This window comes from Bombina bombina, chromosome 12, assembly GCF_027579735.1.
Source record: "Bombina bombina isolate aBomBom1 chromosome 12, aBomBom1.pri, whole genome shotgun sequence".
Classification (NCBI taxonomy): domain Eukaryota; kingdom Metazoa; phylum Chordata; class Amphibia; order Anura; family Bombinatoridae; genus Bombina; species Bombina bombina.
In genome coordinates this window covers 100,593,073-100,613,728 of record NC_069510.1, presented here as the reverse complement: position 1 = coordinate 100,613,728, position 20,656 = coordinate 100,593,073, and the positions used below count along the sequence as shown (strand labels likewise).

Here is a 20,656-nt window from a genome sequence, read left to right as displayed (position 1 = left end):
TAAAATAAAACCTAACCTAAGTTACACTAACACCTAACACTAATTAAATAAATTAACTAAATTAAATACTATTAAATAAATTAAATTGGATTTAAATTGGAACAGCCAATAGAATGCAAGCTCAATCCTAACACAGAATGAAGGTACCTTTAAGTGACGTCATCCAAGATGGCGTCCCTTAGATTCCGATTGGCTGATAGAATTTTATTGGCCAATCGGAATTAAGGTAGAAAAAATCCTATTGGCTGATACAATCAGCCAATAGGATTTTTTCTACCTTAATTCCGATTGGCTGATAAAATTCTATCAGCCAATCGGAATCTAAGTGACGCCATATTGGATGACGTCACTTAAAGGTACCTTCATTCTGTGTTAGTCGTCGGATGAAGAGGATGCTCGGCGTCGGATGTCTTGAAGATGGACCCGCTCTGCGCCGGATGGATGAAGATAGAAGATGCCGTCTGAATGAAGACTTCTGCCCGTCTAGAGGACCACTTCGCCCGGCTTGGATGAAGACTTCTCCCGGCTTCGTTGAGGACCTCGGCCCGGCTTGGATGAAGACGTCTCCCGGTAAGTCGCTCTTCAGGGGGTTAGTATTAGTTTTTTTAAGGGTGTATTGGGTGGTTGTTTTTTTTAGGTTAGGGTTTCGGCCTGCAAAAGAGCTAACTGCCCTTTTAATGGCAATGCCCATCCAAATGCCCTTTCCAGGGCAATGGGGAGCTTAGGTTTTTTTAGTTAGTATTTTATTTGGGGGGTTGGTTGTGTGGGTGGTGGGTTTTACTGTTGGGGGGTTGTTTGTATTTTTTTTCCAGGTAAAAGAGCTGATTACTTTGGGGCAATGCCCCGCAAAAGGCCCTTTTAAGGGCTATTGATAGTTTAGTTTAGGCTAGGTTTTATTTTTTATTTTGGGGGGCATTTTTTTTATTTTGATAGGGCTATTAGATTAGGTGTAATTAGTTTAAATATCTGTAATTTGTTTTTTTTATTTTCTGTAATTTAGTGGGGGGGTTTGTACTTTAGATAATTTAATTTATTTAATAGTATTTAATTTAGTTAATTTATTTAATTATAGTGTAGTGTTAGGTGTTAGTGTAACTTAGGTTAGGTTTTATTTTACAGGTACTTTTGTATTTATTTTAGCTAGGTAGTTATTAAATAGTTAATAACTATTTAATAACTATTTTACCAAGTTAAAATAAATACAAACTTGCCTGTGAAATAAAAATAAACCCTAAGCTAGATACAATGTAACTATTAGTTATATTGTAGCTAGCTTAGGGTTTATTTTATAGGTAAGTATTTAGTTTTATATAGGAATAAATTATTTAATGATAGGAATATTTATTTACATTTATTTAAATTATATTTAAGTTAGGGGGTGTTAGGGTTAGACTTAGGTTTAGGGGTGAATACATTTAAATATAGTGACGGCGACGTTGGGGCGGCAGATTAGGGGTTAATAAATGTAGGTAGGTGGTGGCGATGTTAGGGACGGCAGATTAGGGGTTAATAATAATAAACTAATGTTTGCGAGGCGGGAGTGCGACGGTTTAGGGGTTAATATGTTTATTATAGTGGCGGCGATGTCGGGGGTGGCAGATTAGGGGTTAATAAGTATAATGTAGGTGGCGGCGATGTTGGGGGCGGCAGATTAGGGGTTAAAAATATTTAACTAGTGTTTGCGAGGCGGGAGTGCAGCTGTTTAGGGGTTAATATGTTTATTATAGTGGCAGCGATGTCCAGAGCGGCAGATTAGGGGTTAATAATTTTATTATAGGTCGGTTTAGGGGTTAATAGGTAGTTTATAGGTGTTTAGTGTCCTTTGTAGCACTTTAGTTATGAGTTTTATGTTACCGCGTTGTACATAAAACTCATAACTACTGCCTTTCAGTTTACGGTATTGATCTTGAAGTTTTAGGGTGTACCGCTCACTTTTTGGCCTCCCAGGACAGACTCGTAATACCAGCGGTATGAAAAGTCCCATAGAAAAAAGGGTTTACGAAGTTTACGTAAGTCGTTTTGCGGTAAGGCCAAAAAAGTGTGCGGTGACCCTAAACCTGCAAGACTCTTAATACCAGCGGTAGGAAAGAAGCAGCGTTAGCACCTGTTAACGCTGCTTTTTCAGCTACCGCAAAACTCGTAATCTAGGCCTTAGTTCTCTAATGTGTCTTATAACAGAGATAATATAAGTATTTCAATTATATATATGAGATAATTTTCTTACTAGCCTTTCTCTGTGTTCACATTGGATTCCATTTAACTGTTTAATGAACGAATATAACTTGCAGCTAAGCAGCAGCTATTCACTTTATTATTAATTACCATGCAGTCAGCAGTTCAGCAATCCACTCGTATGGTTTATTATAGGTCTCTGAACTATTGTTTTTAATCACCCATGTTTTAATAATAATAATTATTGAATAAAGATTGATTGTTTTAATCATATGTTCATGAAATACTGTGACAACAAGCACTAAAAATACAATTCCCAACTTCTCTAATGGTATTACATGAGTGCTAATGGTGTATTTTTGTATCAGTGGAATACCCTTCTTTCTTTTCCTCTGATTGTTTTGTGTACATAAATATGTATATATATATATATAATATATATATATATATATATATATATATATATATACTGTATATTCATATACGTATATATTTTACATTGGCTGCCCATCACTGCATGACTTACCCCCTGCGCTGCACTAGGTTCAGAATGAGGCTCCCATTGGAGCTTATGGAAGCAAGCTCTCATGAGCGCAAAGCTTCCCTCCAATGCGAACACGAGGTCATGTTCACATTGCATCTCACCTCTAATAGAAGCGCAAAACTGTGTGCGCTGGCATTATGAGTTGAGCGCAAATATCGTGCTTGCAAAAGCGCAATTTTGCGTTCCACTTCTAATCTGGTGCAGTGTTGATAGTCTTAAAATAACATGCTCCATCGAATATGATGTTTTAGAACATATTTAGGTGTCATATATTTTTTTTAAAACATCCTTTACCTTTATTTTATCATTCAAAATAGTTGTTTTTGCTTTTGAAACCACCACCTATAATGAAAATATGAATATTGGTGTATTTTCAGTAGAAAAAAATATGCAACACAGTGTAAACAACAGCATAAATTAACCTCAGAGTGGGGGTGGGAGAGGGAGAAAGATATTGTTGTACCTGTTTTTACTTTTTGAAGCCCCCAGCAATAGTTAGCATTTCAGTGCCTAAATATTAGGGGTTTTTTTGTATGGAGAGAGAGAACATGAGTCTGCTTTTTCTAGAGGCTCTGCTCATTTAAATGAACAAATCTTTGCAAACAATATTTGAGGGTTTTAATGAGCAAAATAACACAAAGGAACTAATTTCTATACTCAATATACTCAATATACTCAGCAGGAATAACAAGTCATTTGGAACAAATTAAGAGGAAACAAAGTTTACGGTATCTTGTCATGGATACCAAGCTGCCAAGGCCACCTCCCTGTACTGGATTACTGTGTTTTCACTGACCCCCTTGTTAATTGTTGTTACACTGCTTGACGAATGGGTAGACTAATTATTAGACCGCATCGCCCAGGGTAACTTTCTAACAACATTCAAGGGGTACTGGCAGATTCCCCTGGACCCGGAATCCATTCCGAAGTCGTCATTCATCACCACATTCGGCCTGTACTAGTTTAAGGTCATGCCGTATGGGGTGAAGACTACTCCGGCGGTGTTCCAGAGGATGGTCAATGGCCTCCTCGATGCCCTCCAGGATTATGCCTGTGCATACCCGGATGACATTGTGATCTTCAGTGATACCTGGGAGGAACACTTAGTCCACATAGGCACTGTTTTGGACCGCATCAGGGCTGCGGGTCTGATGCTAAAGCCAGATAAGTGTTTGTCCCTAACTATAGCACCTGACCAAACCCCTGACCGTCATGACCAGAAAACACTTACCCCGGCAAATCCCGTGGTCGCCTGTGTGCGAGGCTGCCTTCCAGCAACTGAAGATAGCACTAGTTTCTGCCCCAATCCTGGCCGCTCCTAACCCATCCAAACATTTTTGTGTTCATACAGATGACTCCATGTTCGGGTTGGGAGCAGTGCTGAGCCAGGTGGGTGAGAAGGGCCGGGAGCACCCAGTAGCCTACATTAGCAGAAAAATACTACCTCGGGAAGTAGGCTACGTGGCAGTGGAGAAGGAATGTTTGGCACTGGTGTGGGCACTCAAGAAATTGCAACCCTACCTGTATGGGAGAGCTTTCACAGTGCTCACAGACCACAACCCCCTGGTCTGGCTTAACCGTGTTTCTGAGGACAATGGACCCTGTTGCGGTGGAGCGTGGCCTTGCAGTCCTTTAACTTTACAATTCAGTATCGGCTGGGAAACAGCAACGGCAATGCAGATGGCCTCTCCCAGCAAACTAAATTGGAATGGCATCGCCCGACAGCCCCAAGCCGACCCGTCAGGATTTAGCCGGGTCTGCCGGACTATGATGGGGGAGCACTGTCACGGATACCAAGCTGCCAAGGTCACCTCCCTGTACTGGATTACTGTGTTTTCACCAACCCCCTTGTTAATTGTTGTTACACTGCTTGAACTTTGCCTGAAAGAGCTGATCACTATCCCGCTTATCCCCTCCCCGCCTCATCAAGGTCCAGCCGGAATATCATGGAACTACTCGCCGGCCGGACTCGATAGGGATCCCTGCTGAACTTCAACCTAGGTCGCTCCAGAGGCCCCTTGCCCCAGAGCTCTGCTCTTTTGGGGATTTGTATGATGGGCAAGGGTTGGGGTGATTGCCAGGATGGAGCTCCCTTTGGAACTCAGGGTTTCGGACACCCCTCTCTCCCTACCAACACTGGCTGGCCCGGTGTATATTTGATCAGCTGCTGCTCCGGCCCCAGCAATGGATCCTGTAGCTTTTTAGACTAGGATAACTTAGGGCCCGGAGCTCTACCATGGTATCCGGGAATAGCCCCGCTCCCTTGGGATCACCCTGATATCGCGACCTAGTTACTGTGGGATCCCTATGTGCCTATTGTTCTTATGGGGGTGCCAGGCTGTCTGGAGGGGTGGGAATGGCGGGAATCTCTGGATCAGATAAGGCTCTTATCAAGATGGCAAAGGTGTATAAAAGCTGTGTGTTTTCCCAATAAACTCTGTTCGTGTTTCACCTTAATACTGTTCTTGCCTGGTTATTAGGTTGGGCTCTTGCTAAAATCACTTTCTTCGCTCTACAGCTACAGGTTCCAGGTACAGGAAGGACCATTTTGACGGAGCTACCCAGTCAGGGTAGCCGAAGTTATTCATTTCTGGATATTTGACTAGTGGTTTGTAATATCCTCTATTCTGCAGTATATTATCTAATTGGTAGTACTTTATTCCACCTATAACTTATATAGCTGGTTCTTCAGGCATTCAATTAATTCATGGTATCAGACATAGGCCAAGATTACAAGTGATAGCGCATGGAGAGCTGTCAATATCGAGTGCCCTGGGATTACAAATCCATGGTGAAACAGAATTACTAGAAAATTGTTTAGAGCTTAACATCGCTCATATTACAAGATACATACATGTATGCGCAGCACATGAAAGTTTAAAAATTTATCATGACTTGAGACCTGTAGTATATTGTTAGGGCTAAAATAAATGTATAACAAAACACAAGTAAAAGGCATGTAAAACATATTAAAATAAAGTATTACACTCAAATATATACATAGTAAATGTAAAATATATGTTTATCATTTAATTACATTTTTAAAAAGTGTATTGATGGTATATGATGAGGACCTTAATTACAATCTCTCTGCAATTTGCTCCCGAAAAGGGTTTTTGCTTTTCTAACTAATGTCTATTTTCTTGAGTGATCACAATGCTATATCATCAAAATCCTGTCACCACAAACAAGTTTTCCACAGAAAAGCTACCAAAAAATGATTTTTCGTATGTCAAGTACTGCTTTTCAATAGAGAAACTGGGATGTCTCCCGAAACTGATTGATATGACTGCATAAATCCTCAACACTCAGTAACCATATCTTGACATGAATGGCATACGTCTATAGTAACTTCAGTACACCAATATCTACAAATTGCGTGTTTTTATATTTACTTTTTAATATTTAATTGCAAGTCACACTCACACTGAAGTGATTGTCACTGACAGTACTGTCTTTATTAAAATCATGTTTTAAAAGGAAATCGCACAATCACGACTTTCATAGTTTACTGTTGTAATCTGTTTCCATCCTCACCACTGCAACCCATCTGAATGCATCTTTTAGGTTGTCAAGATGGGCAGATTGTGCACTATTTTTCTATCACTATATGATCATTTTTCAACCTTCAACAGGTATTTTCTTTTTAACCTGCTGTCTTGCAACACTGTATCTGCCCAGGAGACCATTAAATGAAGTTGAGCCTTCTTAAGCAGGTTGTTATAGGAGACAAGCCTCCATGCATTCTAAGTCAACAAGTTCTAATGATGTTTTTATGACTTGGAATGAGTTTTACAATGGCATATACAATGACAGATAAAAGTACTATAATCTAGAACAGGCCTGTCTGAATCGGCTTGTGCAGACCAGCAGAATGTTTTTGAAACCTCCAAGCCACAGCTAAACTTCCCTTTTAAATTTAATTTAAAAAAAAAATGTCAAGGTTGGACAGGACACAGAGAAAAAATATGGTGATTAGATGACATATTGAATTGATGTGTATAAAGTGTCTGTGGTTTAAAAAACTGTACTGGGGAATAAAGAGCAGATGTAGAGCTTCAACTAATATATAACGTATCTGGCCATGCAGTATGTTAAGCGTCAAACGTTTGTCCAACCACAAAAAAAGGCACTTTTCGGAAAAAATAACCTATAATTGTTGTCTTTTCTTAGTTGAATTGCAATAAACCAGAGATTTAAAACATATGTTTGTTTGTTTTTCTTTTAAATTAACATGGTTTAATCATAAGTGATTTCTGCTGTTGCATTATTAGCTCTAATTTTAGAGGAACCAAAATAGTCAACACTGGAGAATCCCTGATGAGGGAGTTGCTGTGTATACACTTGTGCGCTAAAATAAAAATGAAGCTGTTTCATAAATTCCTTCTACCAGCATTAAAAACTATGCCCCCAAGGGGATCACACAATGTATATAATGAGTACTTTTACAGAAGATTACAAAGAATGCAACCATTTCAAACATTCAAATATACAGATGGTTGATGATTACTTTGCTAGTTTAAGGAATAATATTGACTATTTTTTTTATGGGAATTCCCTTTAAATAGAACTTAAAAAAGGGTCGTGGGAAGGGATTGACGTTCAATGCCTGAACTTTTAAAGTCTTGGAATCAAAGAGCCTTCTTGTGCTGGCCAAGTGCTTTGTTTCATCAAAGCCAAAGAAGTTAACAAATAGCTGTGATTAAATTAGTTCTCTGTATGTGTTCTCTGTAATTAAAATACAATCTTGTAGTGAACGTCAGTAGAACACGATGTTTTCTTTTTTATCTACCGCATTACATGCACCATTGGGTGAATCAGAGATACTTACAGTGTGAAGTTAGATATGAATGCGGAGCTGGGCAACTCCAAGTCAAAGATGGCTTCCTTGCCCTCTGAGTGTGGGTTGACCATAATGGTTTGTACCTTGGTGAAGGCATATCTGGACACGATGGTGGATTGAATGAACAAGCTGCTGATCGTTAGCTAGAAAAAAATTAAAATATGTTAAATCAAAATAAACATAAAATGATTGTGTTAAAAAACTGCAAACAACTTACTTGCTTTCTTGCAATATTATCACTTAGAAATTCTCAGTGTAGCCCCTGCCTACAGCTAAATATGGGGCAGACATGATAAAAACTTAAGGGACAGAAAACAGTGCTCAAATTAACATAAACATTACACAAGAACAAATACATAAAGAATATGGGGCCAATTTATTAAGATGCGAGCGGACATCGCTTAATGCCGACAGCCGACAATCATTTCTAGTGTAAAGCTTGTGCAATGCCGCTCCCTGGAGTTTCGCGGCATATTGGCCACTAGCAGGGGGTGTCAATCATCCCGATAGTATTTGATCGGGATGATTGCTGTCCGCCGCCTCAGAGGTGGTGGATAAGTTAAGGAGCAGTGGTCTTAAGACCGCTGCTTTTTAACGTATGTTTCAGGCGAGCCTAAACATCAGCCCCTAAGTATATAAAAAATATAATGTACCCGTTTTCACTCTAAACAAGCACTTTAAAGTTATCTGCTAAGCCACTGCCTGCAGGATGCATAGGGAGCTGCCATGTTTAAACTTAGTTTTTCTTTGTGCGAAGCCCTCTACTGGGCTTGTGTGAAACAGTGATTCGTTCCTGTGGGCCTCTGCTGGTGAACTGTAGAAGAGTGTGCATGTTGTTGCCTAGCAACAGATTTAACAGCTATTATATGAAAAACTAATTGCCAATAAAACGCAAAAAAATAATAACCAATAGCACCTTTAAATGACATGTGGTTTAAAGCCATAAATATCAATTCATATCAGCTGTAACCAGCAACTATGGAGCCTGCTACCAAAAAAGAATAAATAAGTCATACACTTAATAAAATGCTCATATTTTAATGTAGTGTGTGTTTTATCATGTTGTGCAGTTAATGTAAGAGCAAATAAGTTATTTTTATCAAAATGATTGCTGTAACTGTTTTATGTCCCTTTAAGTTGTATTCTGCCTCTTCTGAGCATGGGCAGAAGTTTACTTCCTGTCTCTCTAGCTTTCACTGAATAGTAAACCAGTTAATGTTACTCTAGAAGATTTATGACATCAAGCTAAATATGTGACAGTAAGTAATGGACATGTCACAAATGAAGTACAAAATATATAAATAAAAGGTTAAATAATTTTAAAATGATGAATAATACATACTGCAATGATTTCTATTAAGTATAGGCAACTGCTTAGTGCTTGCTTTATTACAACAATTAAATAGACTGGTCTATATCCTTCTAAATCAGGTATTTTTTTTGGTGACAAATTTTATAGATGAAAACTGCTATACTTTTACATTTTTGAATTTACAGGCATGATGATAATGATCCTATTTCCTTTAAGGTACCCAGACCCTACTCGTTTATACAGAGACCATAAACAAAGACCAACCACCTCTCCTCCACGAGATTGTCAAGTAGGTGAACTTGATTTAAAAAAACAAACAAACATGTGTCTGTATTTTATAGAATCACAAATTTAAGAATAGTGAAATATTTATGGATTTTGGATAAACATGGATACTGGCAGATACAAAATGTTGTAGTGCCCAGGCTTAATGTCCTTGGAAATGCTGTTATATGGCAGCTTAAGAATTTATGTACAACCTATTGATGTGGATTTCTGTATAGTAACAAGGCAGAGCCCAAGGACGGCCATCTTAATATGCAGTAATAACTAAGTGATTAATCTTGTTAGGCTGTGTATAATATAAGTCTTGCGCCATGGAGGCCTATTTAACAAACGTCTTGCGGACCTGATCCGACAGTGCGGATCAGGTCCGCAAGACATCGCTGAATGCGGAGAGCAATACGCTCTCCGTATTTAGCATTGCACCAGCAGCTCACAAGAGCTGCTGATGCAACGCCGCCCCCTGCAGACTCGCGGCCAATGGGCCACCAGCAGGGGGTGTCAATCAACCAGATCGTACTCGATCGGGTTGAATTCCGGCGATTCCTGTCCGCTTGCTCCGAGCAGGCAGACAGGGTTATGGAGCAGTGGTCTTTGTGACCGCTGTTCCATAACTTGTGTTTCTGGCGAGTCTGAAGACTCGCCAGAAACACGGGCTGTTAAGCTCGTTTGGGGCTTGATAGATAGGCCTCTCTGTCTCTTTGGCAATCTCAGACTTTGAGTAGCAAATCAAGGGACAGAAAACATCTTGTGATAACAATAAATTTCTGTTGTCTTGCTATAGAAAATCATATCATTCAAGTCTAAATATTTTAAATATAAATTGCTTTCTGCAATTGTTTTTCAGTAAGCAAAATTTACCCACCACTTGCCTCATTTGGGGGAGCCAATCTGGGCTTGAGTCTGCAGCTGGCAAGGTTAGCCAAGAGCTAAAGTATTATGAAATATCTAAGAGTACTACTTTTCACTGTTTCATGAATAATATGACACATATGATGTGAACGAAGATACATACATCTCTTAAAGCAACAGTAAAGTCAAAATTAATTTTTCATGATCCATATAGACTATGCAATTATAAACAATTTCCCAGTTGACTTCTGTTATCTAATTTGCTTCTCTTGGTATCCTGGTGAAAAGCATATCTAGGTAGGCTCAAGAGCAGTAATGTACTACAACAAAGGATAATACGAAAGTTAAGCAAATTTGATGATGGAAGTAAATTGGAAAGCTGTTTAATATGATATGCTCTATCTGAATCATGAAAATAAGTTTAGGCTTCCTGTCCTCTCATGTTGTAGAAAATAGTGTTGGTTATCACTTTTGGTAAGACAAAATATTGTGGATATAGTAAACCACTGGGAAATATATCAGTGCCTTACAAATACAGAAATGTTTTACCTATAAACTGTGCCACATCACCAGTGCGTTGCCCATGCCTTACCCACCACACATATAATAAAAGGGAGTTTTTCTTTGGGAGTGTCTTTTCCACTACATTCCTCTCCATATAAAAACGTTTCTTTTCACAACATTACTGTTTTTGTATATAATCTCACAGGAAACTGAGTTTCTGACTTCTGGTAATAAGACGACATTTGAATTTTACATCTTCGTGCACAATGTTTAATTTAATCTAGACTCATGCTCCAAAAAATATTTCTGAATCTTTTTTTTTTTGAAGAGTGAGGATGTTAAATAAGAAGAATTTTCTTTTACAGACCATATGTTTGAGCTCTCAGACAGTTTCCTTGAACATAGACACGGGAGCCCCATGTAGCTCCACATATAAATGCCACAGGAAGTATTTAAACACCTGACCCTTTTCCTTGTGACTGAATTAAACTCATTCCTGGAAAACACTTGGCTCTGGGCAATCATCCATCACAGCAGTTATAAAACAAACAATAAACTGACCTGCAGTTCCCTCTGTCACTCAACGGATTACACCAGGGGAAACTGTCAATGGGCATGTGTCAGTCAGTCTTACATGTTAATTATTTGTCCTTCTAGTTCATTGACAGTTAAATATTTTTACTTCATGGAGGGTGGATGCAACCCTTAAGTCTTAAAAACAGCACCCTGTTATGCTGATTAACCCTTTTATTAAAGGGACAGTCAAGTCCAAAAAAACCTTTCATGATTTAAATAAGGCATGCAATTTTAAACAACTTCCCAATTTACTTTTATCACCAATTTTGCTTTGTTCTCTTGGTATTCTTAGTTGAAAGCTAAAACTAGGAGGTTCATATGCTAATTTCTTAGACCTCAAAGACTGCCTCTAATCTGAATGCATTTTGACCACTAGAGGGCATTAGTTCACATGTTTCATATAGATAACATTGAGCTCATGCACGTAAAGTGACCTAGGACTGAGCACTGACTGGCTAAACTGCATGTCTGTAAAAAGAACTGAAATAAGGGGGCAGTCAGCAGAAGCTTAGATACAAGATAATTACAGAGGTAAAATGTATATTAATATAACTGTGTTGGTTGTGCAAAACTGGGGAACGGGTAATAAAGGGATTATCTTTCTTTTTAAACAACAAAAATTCTGGTGTTGACTGTCCCTTTAATCTTACTGGGAAATAGTCACTTTAATAAAATAGATTGGCATATTCAACATGATTTTGAGAATAGGGGAACTACATACTGTCTTATTCTACCACTTGACAGTAGGATAACAAATCTCCTTAGCAACCACCCACATCTTGTACACATCTCCCCTAGATTAATGATAAAGACATTGATGCCAAGATTTCCAAAATACTCAAATAATATTGGAAAAACTTGATCTGTTGAAATGTTCGACGTAATATACGCTCCCGCAAGATCATTACGATGTAAATCGATGCTTGCGTTATTCAAGCGTAATACTGCTGATCCGCCGTCACATTCAACTCTATTTCAACCTCTTGCCAATTTATGAAATATTCAACAGGTACGCTTGCCTCAATTTCGACGCAGCATACCTATTGTTCAAACCGCCACCTTTGAGGCCGCGAATGCCATAGAAATCAATGGGAGTCTAAAAACGCAGAAAGGTTATGTTCGATGCTGCAAGAGAATGAAGCATATTAAATAATAAAAGTAAATTAGAGAGGGGCGTGTCCTAGCAGCGGCTCTGTGTAGTCGCACATTTCAAGAGCTCCTGGAGATTGGCCTATAATCTGCTGAGAGTTAGCCCACAACTACAGCAATTAACGCTAAACACGATTAAATTCATGTGCCTGAACGAATTCCAATATAACTTTTTGTTGAAATTATGACCCCAGGGCCGGATTTGGACATTTGAGGCCTGTAGCAGCGGTGATCCTACAGGTCATCTACAATAACCTGCCAAGTGTGAAAATTACAGAGAGCAGTACGATGGTTTTCACTCCAGCTGACACGAGGGATAAAAGCCCTTCCAATACACATGATCTAATACTCCTTAAACTGGAGGCGATCTTCCAGCTGCTAATAGCAAAGGAACCTTCTGAACATGAGCTCCAACTACTCATGCGTAGAATACAGCCATTAACAACGGGAGTGCCGATGACACAAGAATCTGCAACATGGGAATACGGCCTGACCCTAGGGCCCGGGGAGGCCATACAACCTGAGCTACTACTGGCTGGGGATCTACCTCAACCGACCACCCACCAGCTGACGGCACAGAATAATGCTGATTCATTGCCAGAGATAGTAAACAGAGAAAACAAACAAGCGGCATCCCTTCTGTCAACAGCTGCTACAGAGCAAAATTTAGCCAACCATCAACTAAAAATGCCGATCTATCTGATACACCACACAACAACGCTTAAAGACTCACATACCACTGCCAACAATGTTAAAGCCATACAGAAATATCCTATAAAATATCTCAACCCAGGGATCATCATGAAACAGTAAGATCACACTTACAAACCATACAAGGACCGGAGTCTGGGAGATTGTCTAAGGGTGTTGGGGGGGGGGGGGGGGCCCCTGGAAGCCGTGGACTCAGTGTCAAAAAGAAACCAATTTTCCAATGGTTTGTCAAACAGTGCTTCATGGTCTCTGAATATATCAAAAATAACTTATATCAAAGTTATGCATCCAAAGCTGAAGATCCCTGAAGGCTGATAATTCTTAGGCAATGTATAACTCTTAGACAGCAGCAAAAGTTCTAATTAAGATGCTGGAACTCTAGACTCTTACACGTTTTACTTTATAAGTTATGAAAAGTGTTTTCATTAGATAAGCACTGAACTAATGTCTTGTGTTATTTTAAAATTAATCGCTCAAACATGCATAACTTCTATAAAACATAAATAGCCACTATACCCACAAGGTAAGAAACCTAAGCCACACTTAAGTAGTAATGTCTATCGATAGGTTAATCTCAAATCTCTTTATTATGGTTAAATAAGCTTGGTATTCAATCTGCACTCGTATGTGGCCTTTCCTTGTGCTGTCAGCGGCCGAGGTGGCGTGTGGGAGGTCTTCTACAAACTCAGCACGTATACTACTATTGAATGACTCTTTGGAACTACTTCATATAACTTGTGAGGTATGGTGTTAGATATGTGTAGCCTAAAACTATTCATGTGACATCACTGTTAAAAAGTTCTACCTGTAAATTATAACGAAGGTGTGGTTATATTCTAAAATTAAATAAAAAAATAAATAAAAAAAATTAAAGTAAATTAGAAAGTTGATTAAAATTGTATACTATTTCTAAATAATAAGACAAAAACATAATTTATGCTTACCTGATAAATTCCTTTCTCCTGTAGTGTAGTCAGTCCACGGGTCATCCATTACTTATGGGATTATATCTCCTCCCTAACAGGAAGTGCAAGAGGATCACCCAAGCAGTGCTGCTATATAGCTCCTCCCCTCTACGTCATACCCAGTCATTCGACCGAAACCAAACGAGAAAGGAGAAACTATAGGGTGCAGTGGTGACTGGAGTTTAATTTAAAATTTAGACCTGCCGTAAAAACAGGGTGGGCCGTGGACTGACTACACTACAGGAGAAAGGAATTTATCAGGTAAGCATAAATTATGTTTTCTCCTGTTAAGTGTAGTCAGTCCACGGGTCATCCATTACTTATGGGATACCAATACCAAAGCTAAAAGTACACGGATGACGGGAGGGACAGGCAGGATCTTTACACGGAAGGAACCACTGCCTGAAGAACCTTTCTCCCAAAAACAGCCTCCGAAGAAGCAAAAGTGTCAAATTTGTAAAATTTTGAAAAGGTGTGAAGTGAAGACCAAGTTGCAGCCTTGCAAATCTGTTCAACAGAGGCCTCATTCTTAAAGGCCCAAGTGGAAGCCACAGCTCTGGTAGAATGAGCTGTAATTCTTTCAGGAGGCTGCTGTCCAGCAGTCTCATAGGCTAAACGTATTATGCTACGAAGCCAGAAAGAGAGAGAGGTAGCCGAAGCCCTTTGACCTCTCCTCTGTCCAGAGTAAACGACAAACAGGGAAGAAGTTTGTCGAAAATCTTTAGTTGCCTGCAAATAAAATTTCAGGGCACGGACGACGTCCAGATTGTGCAGAAGTCGTTCCTTCTTTGAAGAAGGGTTAGGGCACAATGATGGAACAACAATCTCTTGATTGATATTCCTGTTAGTGACTACCTTAGGTAAGAACCCAGGTTTAGTACGCAGAACTACCTTGTCTGAATGAAAAATCAGATAAGGAGAATCACAATGTAAGGCCGATAACTCAGAGACTCTTCGAGCCGAGGAAATAGCCATTAAAAACAGAACTTTCCAAGATAACAGCTTGATATCAATGGAATGAAGGGGTTCAAACGGAACACCCTGTAAAACGTTAAGAACTAAGTTTAAGCTCCACGGCGGAGCAACAGTTTTAAACACAGGCTTAATCCTGGCCAAAGCCTGACAAAAAGCCTGAACGTCTGGAACTTCAGACAGACGTTTGTGTAACAGGATGGACAGAGCTGAGATCTGTCCCTTTAACGAGCTAGCAGATAAACCTTTTTCTAAACCTTCTTGTAGAAAAGACAATATCCTAGGAATCCTAACCTAACTCCATGAGTAACTCTTGGATTCGCACCAATGCAAGTATTTACGCCATATTTTATGGTAAATCTTCCTGGTAACAGGTTTCCTAGCCTGTATTAAGGTATCAATCACTGACTCCGAGAATCCACGCTTTGATAGAATCAAGCGTTCAATCTCCATGCAGTCAGCCTCAGAGAAATTAGATTTGGATGTTTGAAAGGACCCTGAATCAGAAGGTCCTGTCTCAGAGGCAGAGACCATGGTGGACAGGACGACATGTCCACTAGATCTGCATACCAGGTCCTGCGTGGCCACGCAGGCGCTATTAGAATCACAGATGCTCTCTCCTGTTTGATTCTGGCAATCAATCGAGGAAGCATCGGGAAGGGTGGAAACACATAAGCCATGTTGAAGACCCAAGGTGCTGTCAGAGCATCTATCAGTACCGCTCCCGGGTCCCTGGACCTGGATCCGTAACAAGGAAGCTTGGCGTTCTGGCGAGACGCCATGAGATCCAGATCTGGTTTGCCCCAACGCCGAAGCAGTTGGGCAAATACCTCCGGATGAAGTTCCCACTCCCCCGGATGAAAAGTCTGGCGATTTAGGAAATCCGCCTCCCAGTTCTCCACTCCTGGGATGTGGATCGCTGACAGGTGGCAAGAGTGAGACTCTGCCCAGCGAATTATCTTTGAGACTTCCATCATCGCTAGGGAACTCCTTGTCCCTCCCTGATGGTTGATGTAAGCCACAGTCGTGATGTTGTCCGACTGGAACCTGATGAACCTCAGAGTTGCTAACTGAGGCCAAGCCAGAAGAGCATTGAAAACCGCTCTTAATTCCAGAATGTTTATTGGAAGGAGTTTCTCCTCCTGAGTCCAAGATCCCTGAGCCTTCAGGGAATTCCAGACAGCGCCCCAACCTAGCAGGCTGGCGTCTGTTGTTACAATCGTCCAATCTGGCCTGCTAAAGGGCATCCCCTTGGACAGATGTGGCCGAGAAAGCCACCATAGAAGAGAATCTCTGGTCTCTTGATCCAGATTCAGCATAGGGGACAAATCTGAGTAATCCCCATTCCACTGACCTAGCATGCATAATTGCAGTGGTCTGAGATGCAGGCGTGCAAAAGGTACTATGTCCATTGCCGCTACCATTAAGCCGATTACCTCCATGCATTGAGCCACTGACGGGTGTTGAATGGAATGAAGGACACGGCAAGCATTTAGAAGTTTTGTTGACCTGTTCTCTGTCAGGTAAATTTTCATTTCTACAGAATCTATAAGAGTCCCCAAGAAGGGAACTCTTGTGAGTGGCAATAGAGAACTCTTTTCTACGTTCACCTTCCACCCATGCGACCTTAGAAATGCCAGAACTAACTCTGTATGAGACTTGGCAGTTTGGAAACTTGACGCTTGTATCAGAATGTCGTCTAGGTACGGAGCTACCGATATTCCTTGCGGTCTTAGTACCGCCAGAAGAGAGCCCAGAACCTTTGTAAAGATTCTTGGAGCTGTAGCTAACCCGAAGGGAAGAGCTACAAACTGGTAATGCCTGTTTAGAAAAGCAAACCTTAGGTACCGATAATGATCTTTGTGAATCGGTATGTGAAGGTAGGCATCCTTTAAATCCACTGTGGTCATGTACTGACCCTTCTGGATCATAGGTAAGATTGTCCGAATAGTTTCCATTTTGAACGATGGAACTCTTAGGAATTTGTTTAGGATCTTTAAGTCCAAGATTGGTCTGAAGGTTCCCTCTTTTTTGGGAACCACAAACAGATTTGAGTAAAACCCTTGTCCTTGTTCCGACCGCGGAACTGGGTGGATCACTCCCATTATTAAAAGGTCTTGTACACAGCGTAGAAACGCCTCTTTCTTTATCTGGTTTGCTGACAACCTTGAAAGATGAAAACTCCCTTTTGGAGGAGAGGCTTTGAAGTCCAGAAGATATCCCTGAGATATGATCTCTAACGCCCAGGGATCCTGGACATCTCTTGCCCAAGCCTGGGCGAAGAGAGAAAGTCTGCCCCCCACTAGATCCGTTTGCGGATCGGGGGCCCTCACTTCATGCTGTTTTAGGGGCGGCAGCAGTTTTTCTGGCCTGCTTGCCCTTGTTCCAGGACTGGTTAGGTTTCCAGCCCTGTCTGTAGCGAGCAACAGTTCCTTCCTGTTTTGGAGCGGAGGAAGTTGATGCTGCTCCTGCCTTGAAGTTACGAAAGGCACGAAAATTAGACTGTTTAGCCCTAGGTTTGGCTCTGTCTTGAGGCAGGGCATGGCCCTTACCTCCAGTAATGTCAGCGATAATCTCTTTCAAACCGGGCCCGAATAATGTTTGCCCTTTGAAAGGTATGTTAAGCAATTTAGATTTAGAAGTCACATCGGCTGACCAGGATTTAAGCCACAGCGCTCTGCGCGCTTGAATGGCGAATCCGGAGTTCTTAGCCGTAAGCTTAGTTAAGTGTACTACGGCATCAGAAATAAATGAATTAGCTAGCTTAAGGACTCTAAGCTTGTCTATAATCTCATCCAATGGAGCTGAGCTAATGGTCTCTTCCAGAGACTCAAACCAGAATGCCGCCGCAGCCGTGACAGGCGCAATGCATGCAAAGGGTTGTAATATAAAACCTTGTTGAACAAACATTTTCTTAAGGTAACCCTCTAACTTTTTATCCATTGGATCTGAAAAAGCACAGCTATCCTCCACCGGGATAGTGGTGCGCTTAGCCAGAGTAGAAACTGCTCCCTCCACCTTAGGGACCGTCTGCCATAAGTCCCGTGTGGTGGCGTCTATTGGAAACATTTTTCTAAATATAGGAGGGGGTGAAAAAGGCACACCGGGTCTATCCCACTCCTTGTTAACAATTTCTGTAAGCCTTTTAGGTATAGGAAAAACGTCAGTACACGTCGGTACCGCAAAATATTTATCCAGCCTACATATTTTCTCTGGAATTGCAACCGTGTTACAATCATTCAGAGCCGCTAATACCTCCCCTAGTAATACGCGGAGGTTCTCAAGCTTAAATTTAAAATTTGAAATGTCTGAGTCCAGTTTACTTGGATCAGATCCGTCACCCACAGAATGAAGCTCTCCGTCCTCATGTTCTGCAAATTGTGACGCAGTATCAGACATGGCTCTATTATTATCAGCGCACTCTGTTCTCACCCCAGAGTGGTCGCGTTTACCCCTAAATTCTGGCAATTTAGATAATACTTCAGTCATAACATTAGCCATGTCTTGCAAAGTGATTTGTAAGGGCCGCCCTGATGTACTTGGCGCCACAATATCACGCACCTCCTGAGCGGGAGACGAAGGTACTGACACGTGAGGAGAGTTAGTCGGCATAACTTCCCCCTCGTTGTCTGGTGAAATTTTCTTTACATGTACAGATTGGCTTTTATTCAAAGTAGCATCAATGCAATTAGTACACAAATTTCTATTGGGCTCCACATTGGCCTTTAAACATATTGCACAACGAGATTCCTCTGTGTCAGACATGTTTAAACAAACTAGCAATTAGACTAGCAAGCTTGGAAAATACTTTTCAAATAAATTTTCAAGCAATATAAAAAACGTTACTGTGCCTTTAAGAAGCACACAAAATTGTCACAGTTGAAATAACAATGAACCAAATTAGTTATAGCAAACAAATTTTCACAGTAAATGCATTAAGTTAGCAAAGGATTGCACCCACCAGCAAATGGATGATTAACCCCTTAGTACCCCAAAAACGGATAACAATTTAATATAAGCGTTTTTATCACAGTCAAAGCACAGTCTCACAGGTCTGCTGTGAGTGATTACCTCCCTCAAAACAAGTTTTGGAGACCCCTGGGCTCTGTAGAGACGTCCTGGATCATGGAGGAAGAAATAGGAAGCCTGTGACTGAATTTTTACTGCGCAATAAAGCGCCAAAATAGGCCCCTCCCACTCATAACACAACAGTGGGGAAGCTCAGTAAACTGACTTTATTCATAAATAAACGACAGCCATGTGGAAAAATAATGCCCATAAAGTTTTATCACCAAGTACTTCAGAGAAAAACGATTAACATGCCAGTAAACGTTTTAAATATAAAATTATGAAATGTTATTAAAAAGCCTGCTGCTAGTCGCTTTCGTTGCAGTGGAGGCTCAAATATAAGTTAAATGTATACAGTATTTTCTTAGTGAAGTTCCATTCCCTAGAAATACCTCAGTGTAAACATATATACATATCAGCCTGATACCAGTCACTACTACTGCATTTAAGGCTGCACTTACATTACATCGGTATCAGCAGTATTTTCTCAGTCAATTCCATTCCTTAGAAAATAATATACTGCAACATACCTCCTTGCAGGTGAACCCTGCCCGCTGTCCCCTGTTCTGAAGTTACCTCACTCCTCAGAATGGCCGAGAAACAGCAAATGGATCTTAGTTACGACCGCTAAGATCATACACAAACTCAGGTAGATTCTTCTTCTAATGCTGCCTGAGAAGAACAACACACTCCGGTGCTGTTTAAAATAACAAACTTTTGATTGAAGAAATAAAAACTAAGTATAACAACCACAGTCCTCTCACACGTCCTATCTATTAGTTAGGTGCAAGAGAATGACTGGGTATGACGTAGAGGGGAGGAGCTATATAGCAGCTCTGCTTGGGTGATCCTCTTGCACTTCCTGTTAGGGAGGAGATATAATCCCATAAGTAATGGATGACCCGTGGACTGACTACACTTAACAGGAGAAAACAAAATTTATGCTTACCTGATAAATTCATTTCTCCTGTAGTGTGGTCAGTCCACGGGTCATCATTACTTCTGGGATATTATCTCCTCCCCTACAGGAAGTGCAAGAGGATTCACCCAGCAGAGCTGCTACATAGCTCCTCCCCTCTACGTCACCTCCAGTCATTCGACCAAAGGACCAACGAGAAAGGAGAAGCCCAAGGGTGTAGTGGTGACTGGAGTATAATCCAAAAAAAAAAAATCTTTAGCCTGCCATAAAAAACAGGGCGGGCCGTGGACTGACCACACTACAGGAGAAATGAATTTATCAGGTAAGCATAAATTTTGTTTTCTCCTGTTAAGTGTGGTCAGTCCACGGGTCATCATTACTTCTGGGATACCAATACCAAAGCAAAAGTACACGGATGATGGGAGGGACAGGCAGGCTCTTTATACGGAGGGAACCACTGCCTGAAGAACCTTTCTCCCAAAAACAGCCTCCGAAGAAGCAAAAGTGTCAAATTTGTAAAATTTGGAAAAAGTATGAAGAGAAGACCAAGTTGCAGCCTTGCAAATCTGTTCAACAGAAGCCTCATTCTTAAAGGCCCAAGTGGAAGCCACAGCTCTAGTAGAATGAGCTGTAATTCTTTCAGGAGGCTGCTGTCCAGCAGTCTCATAGGCTAATCGTATTATGCTACGAAGCCAAAAAGAGAGAGAGGTAGCCGAAGCTTTTTGACCTCTCCTCTGACCAGAATAAACGACAAACAGGGAAGACGTTTGACGAAAATCCTTAGTTG

At 40.7% G+C, this 20,656-nt stretch overlaps 1 protein-coding gene across 2 annotated transcripts in view; it reads right to left on the bottom strand.

The window, feature by feature from the left end:
* ITIH6 (inter-alpha-trypsin inhibitor heavy chain family member 6) overlaps window positions 1–20,656 on the bottom strand; it is a 153,620-nt gene that overhangs the window by 98,158 nt on the left and 34,806 nt on the right. For both annotated transcript variants that reach the window (XM_053695764.1, XM_053695765.1), the window contains exon 3: window positions 7,548–7,702. In XM_053695764.1, coding sequence (XP_053551739.1) covers window positions 7,548–7,702 — 155 coding nt within the window. The remainder of the gene's footprint in view (window positions 1–7,547; window positions 7,703–20,656) is intronic.